The sequence below is a fragment of the Aulonocara sp. 'chitande type north' Nkhata Bay genome, linkage group LG16 (assembly GCF_057382095.1).
Source record: "Aulonocara sp. 'chitande type north' Nkhata Bay isolate Kocher_YH1m ecotype deep benthic linkage group LG16, A_spYH_male_GT1.1, whole genome shotgun sequence".
Classification (NCBI taxonomy): domain Eukaryota; kingdom Metazoa; phylum Chordata; class Actinopteri; order Cichliformes; family Cichlidae; genus Aulonocara; species Aulonocara sp. 'chitande type north' Nkhata Bay.
Window position 1 is genome coordinate 37146337 of NC_141359.1, and position 14814 is coordinate 37161150.

Sequence of the window (14814 nt, forward strand, 5' to 3'; positions counted from 1 at the left end):
TCTTCACAGTCCCACAACAAAACAGAAACATCTGTCATTCTAATTATTGAAACATTAAAAAAAAGAGAATTTCAATAGAACAAAAAAAAAAATTCCCAATAAACAAACCCAGAGACCGCAGAGGTCGAGTCCTCTAAAACAGGCTTTTGACCAGAGTATTCATGAATGACTGAACTTCAAGGTGACCTCACTATTTATAGTTCTGTCGTTATTTATCTTGTGCTTGGCTTTGGTTCAGGACCTCGGTTCATCTTCTGCCTGAAATAAGCTGTTTTAGCTTAAGACCACCTTACCGTCAAGGCTTTCTTCAGATTGAAGGCACAGCTGTGTGCCATGATAGAGGTATCTGCACTCATTGACATCATACAGAGCCACAAGTAGAACCTGCCTGATAGCCAGATTAAATTAAAGGAATCTCTCACCGTGGCTGGAGATGCCACCTCCAGGTCCATGGGTTCAAAGATGAGGCTCATTTGTGGTGACATTTGAATGATCTCACCGCTCATCAGACACAACTTCTTGTTGTCATCAAGTACTGTGTTCATGTTCTCGATCCACACAGCATCCACTGGACCATCAAAGATGAGCCATTTTCTGTCAGGGCTCTGAGACACACAAGGAATATGAAATTCATACCATAAGAAATCATTTCAACACAACTGAAGCTAAATTGTTAAGCTGTGAGGTCAAAACATAAAGTAAGGTTACGATTATTAACCACAATCATGAGCTGCTTGCTTGCCAGCAGTATGTTGATATAGTCATCAGAAGACCATTTATGAGTGCAGTGACTCTGTATAACACTGAAGTTATGCAGTGTTGTACAGTGAAATATAAAGCCTTTAAAAATGACTGTTTAGTACAACCAACAGAAGTTTAGTGATGTGTAAAATCATTCTGGTGACTCTGTAAGTTTTATATTTTTGTAGTATCTTCATTTTTGCAGTTTATAGATGATCCCTGCACACTCATCTCACAGCCAGCTACAGTCAGAGATCAGTATGAAATGTCCAGCTCATTTTGAAAATAGCTGTTACTCACTCTGTTGCTGGAAAAAAAAAAGTCAACAGCTCTCAGCATCCAAAGAGTCGCAGATGTACTCAACCTGCAGTTATTTATTTTAGTCTGTGAGAAGAGTTGAAGTATCAAAATAACAGCTAAGATAGCGAGGTAATTCGGTCTGTCCTGCCTGTGCACAGATTAGCAAGCACATATACACCTTCAGTCCGAATGCATGTTGCCCAGTTGCACCAACAGGTTGTGTGGGCTTTACCTGTATGTCGTGTATGCCGTGCATGAAGCATGGCGATCTGGAAACTTTGGTAATCAACAAATTTAACAACAAAACAAATATTCAAAATAAAGTTTGAGGATCATGCACATTAAGGAATTTTCCCAGAAGAAAATGCAAAGAAGGTGGGCGTGGTCTGAAAATATCAGAGAAACCAGGAAAAACACGAGTGTTGATAATTATGATGTTCAGGGTTAGAAAAAATGTGTTTAAAGGTTTGTGAAAAGAGTGCATGTCTTACAACTTTATGTGCCAGTATTGCCCACATACTGCACACTGAAATCATTGTGCATACGTCCAAGGTCACAACTGAACTCCTGTGAATTACAATGTAAGTGAAGAATGTCTGCTAAATAAATGAAATTAACACCCACATTGTCATAATGGGGGCTGACAACAAGTGTCAATTCTCCAGTTAAATGGGCTGGCAAGAGCTGTACTTTAAATTGATTTGTTATAATATAAACAAATGGAGATGCCTGGGCCTGGGCCATCTGGTGCTTGTGAGGGAAGTGAACATGCAGTAATTTAATGATCTGGGGGAAAAAAAAAAAAAAAAAAGCATTTTGTATGCAGAAATTTAATACACTACAACGCAGTTTACTCCAGATTAGTGCACATGAAATGAGTTTAGTAAAATGTGTTGCAGGAAAAGAGAGCAAAAACAACGGAAGACCACTGTCTGCAGAAGAAAATGACTTTAAAAAAGCTAGATTTGTTTTCTGTTTTGTTTGCATCAGTATATAATGTTACTCCTTACAATTTGTAATATGACAGCTTTATATACTAACACTTTTTTTAAATGACAACTTAATTTGGAAACACTGAGAATAAAGGGAAGAAATGATTTTCCATTAGGACATGCCTCTAGTGCAGCCTGTAAATTGTCTGCCTGTGTGTGTCTAGTGTGTGTGTGTGTGTGTGTGTGTCACAATGAAAGAGAGTTATTAAAGACCTAATTTTAACAAGACAGCCGAATGTTTCTCTTGTTTACCTGCCACTGAAGCCTTTCTTTCTACTAGCTTGCAATTAATTGGAATGTCATGCCTATTGTATAAAGATCCGTCAAAACTCATTAACTGAGGGTGAGCAGACAATAATGTATCTCGATCTCATCTTATTCCTGCACAGCTACCAACAGTAGGTGGATGCACATAGGACATTTGGTCCAACTGTACCACAATTACCATGTGCTTTAAAGTTTTACCTTGCAGGGGGAGTGCAACAGCAGTTTCCTGCTTTCCTGATTCAGTTCTGAATTACTCATTACGAACAAAGCATATGCTGTATTGCCGCCTGCCTCGCAATAAAGTCAGAATAATCTACACTGGCAAACATTCCCATTCAAAATTTTTATTTATCTGCACGAAGACAAACAAATAATAAATAATTTTTTTATTATTTTTTTTACTTTTAACTGATACAAAGTTGTTCCAAAAACATTTTTATGAGCTGACAGATAAGTGCAATAATGTTACAGAAATGCTAAAATTATGCGGCAATAAAGTATAGTCAATTTCTACTCCACAAAGAAAACATCCTTGCAGGATGATGTTGCTTGGATCCAGGGACGAGAAAGAGACAGCTAGTCCAGTAGTTCATGAATTTCAAAAAGCTTACTCGACCTTTAACAGTTTAATCACAGTTCTGCACTATCTGCAGAATATATTTAAACTGCAAGCACTAAAATCACATGCATAAAACTGCTAATTATATTCTCAACAGAAAAGCATTTTGTCCAAAAAGAAAAGCAACAGAAAAAAAGGATTTAGTGTACACCTGTTCTGCCCAGTTCCATTTTCATACTTTTATAGTTGGACCCTGATATAATAGCTGTGCATGACTAACTGTTAAAAATAATTCTTATTTATCTCATATCTGAAACAAGCATCCACCACTGGGAGAGGAAAAATATGATGCAAAATAGAAAAAAGGATTCACTATAACCCTGTTTAGAGCACAGTTAGCATAGCAAAGGGTCAGCTGATTTTGATGTTTTGGTGCTCAGATACCTGTAGTAATAGCAGTAGTAGTAAGTACTAGTAGAGTTGCTTTAACTTTTTGACTCATTGACTGTTTCTGACCTGAAATTTCTGATGATCTCCTGCTAGTACTCTGCAGGCTTTTGCAAACCATTCATAGGCAGCAGTCTTACCTGGGAGGCAGCGAAGGATCTGTAGCTGACAGCAAGGATGCCATCAGACCACTCGTGAGAGACAGGGTCAAACTGGCCGTACAGCTGGCCCATGGTAATGGATTTGGGATTGATTACTGTGATCTGTACCTGGTTCTCATCCATCAGACCCTGATATAACAACACAAAAAAGCCATGTGTGCAAAGAGATATTCTTACTGGGAAAAACAAAAGGTGTCCAGACAAATACAAATCAGACAAACGTGAGCCACATGATTATACATAAGATGACTGCACTCCGTAGTTGAGGCAAAAACAGACTAAATGTGTTTCTATGACACTCATTTGACCAACCTGTCTTTGCCTTGACACATAAATTGCTTACAAAATTACTGCCAGTATGACAGGATTCGTGCTAACTGAAGAAGAGAAGCAAAACCTGCTTCAAATGGCACTTCAGATAGGATGTCAGTTTGAGTTAAAAAACTGCTGGAGGAAAAAAACAAAAAACAAAAATGGAGCGTGAGGGGAGGGAGGCTGGACATGATCAGTGGATGTGCAGCGACAAGGATGACGATGATAAATGTGGCATTCCCAGGCGCTCCATCAGCAAGCCTTCATCTGTCTCCTTGGTGGGATGCCTCTCAGCCCTCTCAGCCATGTAAATACAACAAGCCAGTTCTGGTCCTTTCTGGGAGATCGATAACTACTAAACAAAGACTACAGCTCTGACAAAGTGGATGGATGTGTTTACTTGGGACAATCATGTAGCTCAGATAAGCCTTGAATATTGCATGTAAGACATATTTTTACTTGACACAAAGGGCTAGGTTTTGTTTTTTTCTTTCACAGATTAAATTTATGTATTAAGGACTCAGGTAGCACTATTAAAAACTACTAACTCTGCTTTGTCAGCCACTTAAAAATAAGCTTTGTTTTCCGTTTCTTTCAGAACATGATATGTGAACATATTAAATGCCATTCAACCTAAGGCCAAGTGCCACTTTTAACCACTTATGCTGTTGTTGCCATTATCATGACTCTTATTCAACCACTCAAACCACCCCGTTAAGTCCAAGTGTCAATAGAGTGCAAATAGAGCTGGGACTTTCTATTTTACAATCCACTGGTTAGATTTTTAGATTTAAAACAACATCTCACCTTCTTAAAAACGTCATGAAGGGCAGCTGCCAGCACACGGTAAGCACTGGTCTTTCCACCAAACGGTTCACCCACTAACATGAAGCCATGTCTCACTATCATCATCTCAAAGATTTGCAGGATTTTCTCAGCAAAGAATTCTGTGACTTGAAGGTTCATTTGCCGGCAGTTATCCTCAATGGCCTCCAGTAGAACATTGTAGTCACGTTTTGGGAGTTTGACTCCCGGAAAGAGGTCAGAGGTGATACCCTGATATGAAAAATGAGAATTGGTAGAGAATACTGGAGTGGAATGATGGAACATACTGTATATACAGGGAGTGCAGAATTATTAGGCAAATGAGTATTTTGTCCACATCATCCTCTTCATGCATGTTGTCTTACTCCAAGCTGTATAGGCTCGAAAGCCTACTACCAATTAAGCATATTAGGTGATGTGCATCTCTGTAATGAGAAGGGGTGTGGTCTAATGACATCAACACCCTATATCAGGTGTGCATAATTATTAGGCAACTTCCTTTCCTTTGGCAAAATGGGTCAAAAGAAGGACTTGACAGGCTCAGAAAAGTCAAAAATAGTGAGATATCTTGCAGAGGGATGCAGCAGTCTCAAAATTGCAAAGCTTCTGAAGCGTGATCATCGACCAATCAAGCGTTTCATTCAAAATAGTCAACAGGGTCGCAAGAAGCGTGTGGAAAAACCAAGGCGCAAAATAACTGCCCATGAACTGAGAAAAGTCAAGCGTGCAGCTGCCAAGATGCCACTTGCCACCAGTTTGGCCATATTTCAGAGCTGCAACATCACTGGAGTGCCCAAAAGCACAAGGTGTGCAATACTCAGAGACATGGCCAAGGTAAGAAAGGCTGAAAGACGACCACCACTGAACAAGACACACAAGCTGAAACGTCAAGACTGGGCCAAGAAATATCTCAAGACTGGTTTTTCTAAGGTTTTATGGACTGATGAAATGAGAGTGAGTCTTGATGGGCCAGATGGATGGGCCCGTGGCTGGATTGGTAAAGGGCAGAGAGCTCCAGTCCGACTCAGACGCCAGCAAGGTGGAGGTGGAGTACTGGTTTGGGCTGGTATCATCAAAGATGAGCTTGTGGGGCCTTTTTGGGTTGAGGATGGAGTCAAGCTCAACTCCCAGTCCTACTGCCAGTTTCTGGAAGACACCTTCTTCAAGCAGTGGTACAGGAAGAAGTCTGCATCCTTCAAGAAAAACATGATTTTCATGCAGGACAATGCTCCATCACACGCGTCCAAGTACTCCACAGCGTGGCTGGCAAGAAAGGGTATAAAAGAAGAAAAACTAATGACATGGCCTCCTTGTTCACCTGATCTGAACCCCATTGAGAACCTGTGGTCCATCATCAAATGTGAGATTTACAAGGAGGGAAAACAGTACAACTCTCTGAACAGTGTCTGGGAGGCTGTGGTTGCTGCTGCACGCAATGTTGATGGTGAACAGATCAAAACACGGACAGAATCCATGGATGGCAGGCTTTTGAGTGTCCTTGCAAAGAAAGGTGGCTATATTGGTCGCTGATTTGTTTTTGTTTTGTTTTTGAATGTCAGAAATGTATATTTGTGAATGTGGAGATGTTATATTGGTTTCACTGGTAAAAATAAATAATTGAAATGGGTATATATTTGTTTTTTGTTAAGTTGCCTAATAATTCTGCACAGTAATAGTCAGCTGCACACACAGATATCCCCCTAAAATAGCTAAAACTAAAAACAAACTAAAAACTACTTCCAAAAACATTCAGCTTTGATATTAATGAGTTTTTGGGTTCATTGAGAACATGGTTGTTGTTCAATAATAAAATTATTCCTCAAAAATACAATTTGCCTAATAATTCTGCACTCCCTGTACAGATCCTTACATACTAACCACAACATACAATGGCAACACACATTGACTTTGATGTTTGGACTGAGGACAAATGATAGACACATAAATATTCGTTCACTCATGCAAACACACGTATAACCCAGTCAGATGTTCTGACTGGTGCTTAAATTGTCCTTGTGCATCATGGGTTCAAATGAACTGACTGGAATTAACTTGAGCTGACATCAGTTGATGTGAACGACTCCATTTATCAAGTCAAGCAGAGCTCCACACACCTCAAATAGCTGCAGATCGTGGTCCAGGAATTTGGGCAGATTGACATCAATAATGGATCTCAGCAACAGGGTGTCTTCATTCTCCTCTGGAAAGGTGAGCTGTGGTAAAACAAACAACTCTGAGGTGAAGAGAAGAGAATCAGACAAGGCACCATTCTGAGCATAAATGTAAAGAGCTAAACACCACAACAGTGGAAAAGGATGAAGATATGTAATGCATAGAAAAACAATATTTGCCATATTTGCCAAAAATAGAAATCAGCAGCTGTTGCTAGGGAACTCACAAAACACATTTGCATATGAAAAAACAAAACAAAAAAACCTAAATTTTAAAAGACAGGCTTAATTTTTCTGCTATGCTTGTACAGAACCCGATGATAAAATTCTCAGTATGCATAAGGTCACTATGACTCACATCCCTCTCTTTCACAAATTACAGTACTCTGCAAAACAGTTTGTCATGTTGTTTTTCTGAAATGCACCGATATGAGCCAGTCCTCAGACTCTTGTGTTTAAAAGATTGCTCATGGGGAAAAATAGATTAAAAAATAATACCCCAGAAACACCAACTTATAACCCAACCTGACTTAAAACTTACTTCTGGTGCATTAAAAATGTAAGTACATCTCTTTTAGGGTGAAGCAATTCCTTACACTCAGCTATGTGAGTGGTTGCCTTTTAAGTTGCTCAGCACCACTTTTATCAGGAAAGACTGAGCAAGAGCTGAGAAATGTTGCACACCCCAATTATGCTTTCCTTACTTTTGGGTCCTTTAGTTCAACCACTGCAGTCTAGCAGTTTAACAGCTGACAGTGAAATCTGGTTATTTTTTGGAGCTCAATTAACAGATGTCCCCTAAACACTGTTGCCTTGAGAATAGGGCAGTTTTGAGGATACACACACTGAACATGTGTGCTGCTCCTAATAAAAAGCACACAGAAGTGAGCTTGAGGAACAGAGCTAACGTTGCCTGCTTACATTCAAACCATTTTGCTCTCTGCTGCTCGAAGCTCGTCCCGGATCGGTGATCCCTCCCCTGCCCCTCTAATTAAGAACACAGTCTCCCTTCATATGAGCGTGAATCTGTTTTCACGTACCTTAAGGTTTCCAGCAGCAGTTAGCACAGACTTGACAGCTCTCATACCATAGTCATAGTGGTGCTGTGAGGAGAGCTGCTCAGAGCAGAGTCGATAAGTAGCCACTATTTTCACTGACAAGGGTCGCGCACTAACAAAACCACATGAGTAGAGGACAATCTCTGCAATCATTGCGTAGTCTGGTACCATCATGGCGACAGTCCTGAACAGAGCCTGGTATGAAACCAAAAAAATTAGTTAAAGATGTACTAAATGAAAACATGATTTAAGGCTCAAAAGATTCTGAGCTGAAGTAGTAGAAGAGAGAAACATAAAACAATCGAATCTAATTTGAGCTAATTTTAGAAGACAGCACCATTTCCTAAATTACCAGAAAAAAAAGAATCAGATTTTGAACAATTAAAACAGGAACAGTGACAAGAACTGATACTGTACCTTAAGGTTGTCTGGTAGCTCAGACCGTCCAGCATAGCCAGGATTCATAGTGATGAACACAGCGCAAGAGGGATCCAGTTTAAGCTCAGTCCCTTCAAACATCAACATCTCGGTGTGGGCAGCAATTCCTGGGGGCACGAGTGCAGTTAGAAACAATATAGTCAGCTACAAATGGATTTTTGATTCAATCCAACTGCTGATTTAGGGAATTTCCTAACAGCACATTTCCATAAGTGGCACATATAAACATGAATTGATATACCGGTACTAACATTTGCGGCAGCAGGCTAAGAAACTCAATAATCTGTCAACTTAGCACGATTCCAGTAATAAAAGTTAACAATACTGACTTCGACTGGCACTAAGGTGCCAGTGGGGGCGACGGGGGAGGACAACTTGGAAACAGATAGGGATAGCAGTATGCTATAACAGTAGCTTTTAGGCACGAACAGAACAGCACAGCTCTGTTGGCCTTAGTTGCATCTCTGCACGTACAGTAGTTGACAAAAAAGAGAGAGAAACCAGTTTATTTAGATAGACTATGCTGTATACTCTAATGTGTAATAAATAAATGGTAAAAGGTAAAACAGGTAAAAGTTATAATTTGGTTCTTTAGAATTTTAGGTTTGTTTAGCTGGTTTTATGTGTGTGAAATGGTTAATGGCAACAGCAGGCTAATAACATTACAGATTATCCAACTTAAAGTTATAGCATCTGTGTAAAAAAAATAAAAAAATAAAAAATACTCCCATGGTTTAAAACAAATCCTGCGTAGGCCAGACAAGTTCAAGGGAATTTTATTTGGTCCAAAATCTGACATAATAGGAAACAACGAAAAGCTCTATGTTTATGTACGACTGTTAAAACAAGCATCTTAACATCTGTTAATTAACCAAAACCTACTAACATTTAATTTTTTTCTGGGAGAAATTCTGGGCATCGCCAGTGTTAGTGTGCTTTGTAGAAAAGCCTGCTTTTTCACTGCTGAGATTATGTCAAATTTGTTTCAGGTGTGCTACCAACTTTCTTAAAGATCAAAGGGAGAGAAAGGCACAAACACAAACCTCTCTGTATTGTGAGAATCTGTTGCGCCACCACAGAGAGCACCTCCAAGTCAATGCGGTTAAACTCATCAAAGCAGGCCCAAGCTCCACAGGACAAGAGGCCCTGATCGCGCACACACACACACACACACACACACACACACACACACACACACACACAATTAAATAAATAAGCATTACTTCTTATCCAAACTATTTTTTGGATCAGCGTGGAAAAAAATGTGTGTAAGGAGTTATATTATTCTGATCATTTCTAATTACATGACACTGATCCGCCGCAGAGGCGCTGTGGGTCACTGAGGCGGCCTTGCTGGCCTATTAGTGTGGTGCTATTGTTATAAGGATAAATATTCACAATATTTACATCAGAAAATTATGGCGGGCGCAGTCTTCATATATTTGTATACCACAAACAAATGCACCACTGTGCCACATTTTATTTTTCAGAACAGGCTGTGAAGAGGCTGACATTTAAAGGGCTGTGTGCCATGTGGGGAAGGGGAAACACTGTAAGAATGAAACCTTACCCCTGTGTCTTCTTCTATTATCTACATCTTTGAAGTGCTAATAGTTACACCAGTGGGACATTCCAAGGTAGATGTGTGTGTTCTGCCGCACTTCCATCCAAAGAAGACGGAAACAGCATGTATGAATATGTTCCTTTGATGAGCTATGTGAAGTAAAACATCTTTTCGAGTGCCACGTTTCACTTACGTCTAAAACTCTGTAGCCTATGTCTGCTGGGACTGACTCACATTAACACAATTTACTCACTTTGAAGAATTTGCCCAAAGCAATGTAGTCCAGACCATCAGAGCAGTTGAAGACCACACATTGCTTGGCCACAGCTTTGGCCAAGTCTTTGGTTGTCTCTGTTTTTCCTGTGCCAGCTGGGCCTTCAGGAGCACCTCCCAGATGAAGGTGGAGTGCTCCAAACAGCGTGCTGAAAAAGGAAAAATGACCAGTAAGTAAAATGAATTTATTGTTCTCAGGTAAATGAAAATATAACTTTGAATGTTTGATGGCTTACAAGCTTTTTAATCTGAAATCTAGAGATTAAAGTTTCAGTGAGGTACATCACACTTTCTATATGTGTATGTATATTTATTTTCCAAAATCATTGATTGATCACCATTTATGTTTTGAAGGAGTGTGCACAGCTTTTATGGTATTTTAACATTACTGCAACAATATGAACTCTTTTTCCAACTGTTTTGGACACTGCCACAGACGACAGCAACAAGCTTTCTGAAAAACTTTGCTTCACCTGTGGACTTACAGCACAGAACCTTTAACATTAATGTCAAATACTCTTTAACGTTCTTCCTGTCAGGGAGAATAAGGCTGTAATAATTTGCAAGAAACTTCACTACAAAAAAATTAAACTGCAGCAACTTCTTGGTCCTCTTGGACCCTTTCCTGTTTAAAGTACTTTTTCTTTTACTAGTAAGCATTGAGCTATGTGTAGCGTATCCTAGACAGACAACTCGCTCTTGGCTTTCCAGATGCAAATGTTTACACTATGTAGCCTCTACACTGAATTTCCCTCACCCTTCTCTGCATAGCTGAAGGGTAACAAAAACTGAAAGTGAAAGTGAAAGCCTTGTTTGGTTCTTGTTATACCTGTAACATTATATCACCTTAAGATGATAGGAAAAGTCTAAAAAATTTATCTTTGTGTTAAAAGTAATAAGACAGGAGACTAACTAACAGTGTAGTTAACTGTTGAGTATGTTACTGCAGTAGCTTTACCGGTAGCAGCGGTCTGTGAGTGGTGTAATGACCAGACGTGGAGTGTTGCCCAGGTATTCGTAGCCATATGGCAAACCAGCATTGATCATCTTGGTTTGGAGATGGTTTTCCTGCAAAGCGTGTGATGCAGAGTCTGAAGTAAATGACTGCAATGGTATTATGAGTTGCCATGAATGCCCAGTATCCCCAATCACTCCTTTCACATACCACCCAGTAATAGCGCAGTTGGCTAAGCCACTCAAAGTCGTTCTCATCACTTATCCCCTTTTGCACCAGTGTGGCTAACACATCCCTGGCGTGGACATCCAGCACGACAAGGGCTCCGAGGGTGACCCGGTTCTGCTTGGACAGTTTTCCACGCACAAGACCCACAATGTCATCAATCTGTTTGTTGTTTTGCTCCAGGTAAGCATCAAGAGCCTAAGGGAGAAACGTCATTAAACAGAAAGAAGAGGAAGACAGAGTTCATCACGACAGAAAGATAACAGCATCAAGTTCAATCTTTGAAATTACTAATAAAAAAAAAAAGTCCACAATCAAGAGATTGCATTTTTCTTAGTGCTCTAATTGGCTGGCTATGTCCTTAATCCTGTGAAATAAATTGTAAAGAATTTCTGACGGATATTAAAAAAAATATTTATTCTGTGAGATGTTTCCATCCAGCAGCTGGTTACAACAGCAATCTGGTGATATTGTTAACAATCAACTTTTTAGCCCATATTCAGGATATACTGTATATGACATATATATATAAAAATAGATATATATTGAGCTGATTACCTTCTGTCCTGTTTTGATAGCTTTGTGGATATGCTTCGTCCAGTAGACTTGTGAAACACACAATACAGTCTGGCCTGGCCAAGCACGCACCCAGTTTATCCTCAGCTCATTGGGGTATGCCTCGATAGCCTCCCCTATTACCTGCAATTGACCACAATAGCAGCAAATCACTCAAACAACTGTGTATCATGATGGTTTGGCTGCACCCTTAGGCTTTGGTGCAACCTGGAACATACGCGGTCAACTGTGGCTGGAAACAGAAATAACACATAAGAGCAAATTCTCAATCCTACTACTTTTATAAAGCAATCTAAAAACAGCATCTGAGGTATGAAATATGTTGTTTTCAAACGTTTCTCTATGCTATAAATGAATGAATCTTTAAAAATAGTTCAATAAAAATCCACACAACACCTTATGCAGGGAGGCAGTCATGCCACTCTCCAGTTCTAAAAGCCATTTCTCCACCTGTCCCCTGGCTTTGGAGGTGGAAATAACATCCAGGAGCTGCACCATTTCACCCTCACTGCTCTTCATGTGGGTGATATCCAGCACATCAGTGAACAACACACTAGCAATGCCTTCAAAGCACTTCTTCAGATGGGGCTGCACCCTTGTGGAAAGGAATGCAAGAAAAGCGAATCACTCAAAGTTACAGTTCAAGTTCCACAGGCCTGTAAATCTGATCAAATGGCCAAAATATATGCAAACTTACACTGTCCCTCACTTTAACACAGTATCAAGCTTGCACACAGCCATATATACAATTGTCTGTTAGCCTGTTAGCTTTGTGAAGCTTAATTTGGATTGAAATGAATCCACTTTAGACAAAACTACAGCTTTGTCTGCGAGCTGCTGATGCCCCTCTTTTACTGCACTGTCAGTGAGACAAGCAGTAAATTGTCTGTGTGTCTGGATCAATATCACCCAGACAATTTCAATATCGTTATGTGCGAAATTCCCCATGTGGAGAGTTTGAAAACTTCTGATTTTGCTGTATTCAAAAAGACATACGTAATAAATCTTCTCTCCCGCTTTCATCGGAGGAAATTGAGCAAACTGATTCAAAGCAACAGAAAAATGGATTATTATTTGAACAGTGTAATTTTCTACTAATAGAAACTTTTGCAAACAGAATCATTTCAAAGAATATTGAAACAAAATTGTACAAAGGGGGTTTTATTTGATGCTTATGTCCCCAGCAATGAGGGTGATTTATTGGTCTGCATTTATACTGGCTGAGCTCTCATTTGTTGTACTGAATAATAAAACTTGGATTTGTCAATTACAGAAGAGTTTAAAAAATGGAAATTCTTAAAAAGAAAAAGAGAGCACACATGAAAAAAGATAACTGCACTCAAGTCTCAATACTTTCAGTGTTCTTCAGTTTGCCACAAGACACCAGCTGCTACATGATTTTCTATCCATAGGTAGGCAAAAAAGCATTTTTTTTAGGTCTTAATAGTATCAGGTTACTTTCCAAAGGTACACAAGTGTATGATTATGACTTCTTTGAGTATTAAATCACTGAATTTAGTTAGTTGGAGAATTTTCATACACTTGGACCTATAAAACCTCAAAGAGATGACTCTCAGTCAAGCATCCTAATTTAACGCTTCATGTCCTGTGGTTTGCTATGTTGTAAATGCCACATTTGTCTGTGGCATTTGCTAAACAGTCCCTGAATTTAAAGTATGCATTTTTCTCAGGACATTACATTCAGTGACAAGTAATGCAAATTTCCCCCAACATTAATTACCCCTCTGTGGCCTACACAAACCCACCATCCACATCAGTGCTGCAGAAATCCCTTCTTTACAGAAGAGCTGATGACTGTGTATCTGTACAGATGTACTGTTAAGTCCCAGCAGTCAGAGAGCGAATTGAGGGAGAGCAGAATGAAAATGAAATGAGAAAAAGAAATAACAGGAGGAGAGTAAGAGGCTTGAACATCTTGCCTCAAATCACATTTATTATTAACTGAACGCCCAGGGTGAAATGAGACAAGTGTTGGTTATCAGTGAGGATTTCTGGGTAACCACTATGGAGGTAAAGTAGCTGCTGTAAGCACAAGAAAACAAAGGGCTGTTATGATTAATTTATAACTAGCCCCCAATCATAGTCTTCCATTTCCTTTTCTGCATTTCTTCTTTCACTTCATAAATCTCAGTTTCAAATCTTTTTACTGGAAAATGTTCTGAGACCTTTTTATATACTATACATTGTAGTACAAAGTAGAGATGGACCGATCCGATATTACGTATAGGTATCGGTCCGATACGGACCTAAATTACTGGATCGGATATCGGTGAGAAATAAAAAATGTAATCGATCCATTAAATATCAAAAAAGCACCTCACAAAACTTGCGACATGGCGTAACTCTGCTTATAACCGAGCAGTATGTACCACGTGATAGAGCGGCTGTGTGTATTTGTAGGCTCCCAGCATTTCATCTTCGAGGAAGTTATCCCAGAGAGAAGTAAAGCAAGTGTGTAAGTTCATCTCTGAATGTTTGTAAAAAATTCCCATGTTAAGCTTAACAACCGATATATGGAGCGACTGCCTCTTCTCTCCCTCCCTCTCCTGCTGCTACTTCAATCGTGAAACTGCTTAATGATCCGCTGATCGGCTTTTCTGTCGCGAGTCCGTCTCTCTTCTTTGTTTTTGGCCCACTTTGCACCAGAAAGAGGAAACCAGCGGCTGAACAACAGCAGCACGTTTAAGCTTGATAAGCTGTTGTTAGAATTTATTTAATATTACTTTCTACTCGAGGATCTTTTTCTACGCAGCTGATGGCTGGTAACTGTGCAGGGGCGGATCTAGCAAAGTTTAGCCAGGGGGACCGATAGGGCATGAACAGGGAAAAGGGGGCACAAAGACATACTTTTCTTTCTTATTCTCATTTAAAATATCTAGCTTTTAATTATTTAATAATTATCTGAATCTTACACCCAAAGTTTTAATCT

General features: G+C 39.6%; 1 protein-coding gene across 4 annotated transcripts in view; it reads right to left on the reverse strand.

The window, feature by feature from the left end:
- dnah7 (dynein, axonemal, heavy chain 7) overlaps positions 1-14814 on the reverse strand; it is a 77667-nt gene that overhangs the window by 45116 nt on the left and 17737 nt on the right. For all 4 annotated transcript variants that reach the window (XR_015125546.1, XM_086267989.1, XM_086267988.1 and 1 more), the window contains exons 21-32: positions 12261-12459; positions 11847-11987; positions 11274-11486; positions 11067-11176; positions 10089-10257; positions 9315-9417; positions 8251-8378; positions 7816-8028; positions 6719-6817; positions 4587-4835; positions 3447-3596; positions 423-605 (exon numbers count right to left, since the gene is read on the reverse strand). Coding sequence is in view for 3 of the 4 variants with exons in the window: in XM_086267989.1 (XP_086124115.1) it covers positions 423-605; positions 3447-3596; positions 4587-4835; positions 6719-6817; positions 7816-8028; positions 8251-8378; positions 9315-9417; positions 10089-10257; positions 11067-11176; positions 11274-11486; positions 11847-11987; positions 12261-12459 (1957 nt within the window). In the remaining variant the exon portion in view is untranslated. The remainder of the gene's footprint in view (positions 1-422; positions 606-3446; positions 3597-4586; positions 4836-6718; positions 6818-7815; positions 8029-8250; positions 8379-9314; positions 9418-10088; positions 10258-11066; positions 11177-11273; positions 11487-11846; positions 11988-12260; positions 12460-14814) is intronic.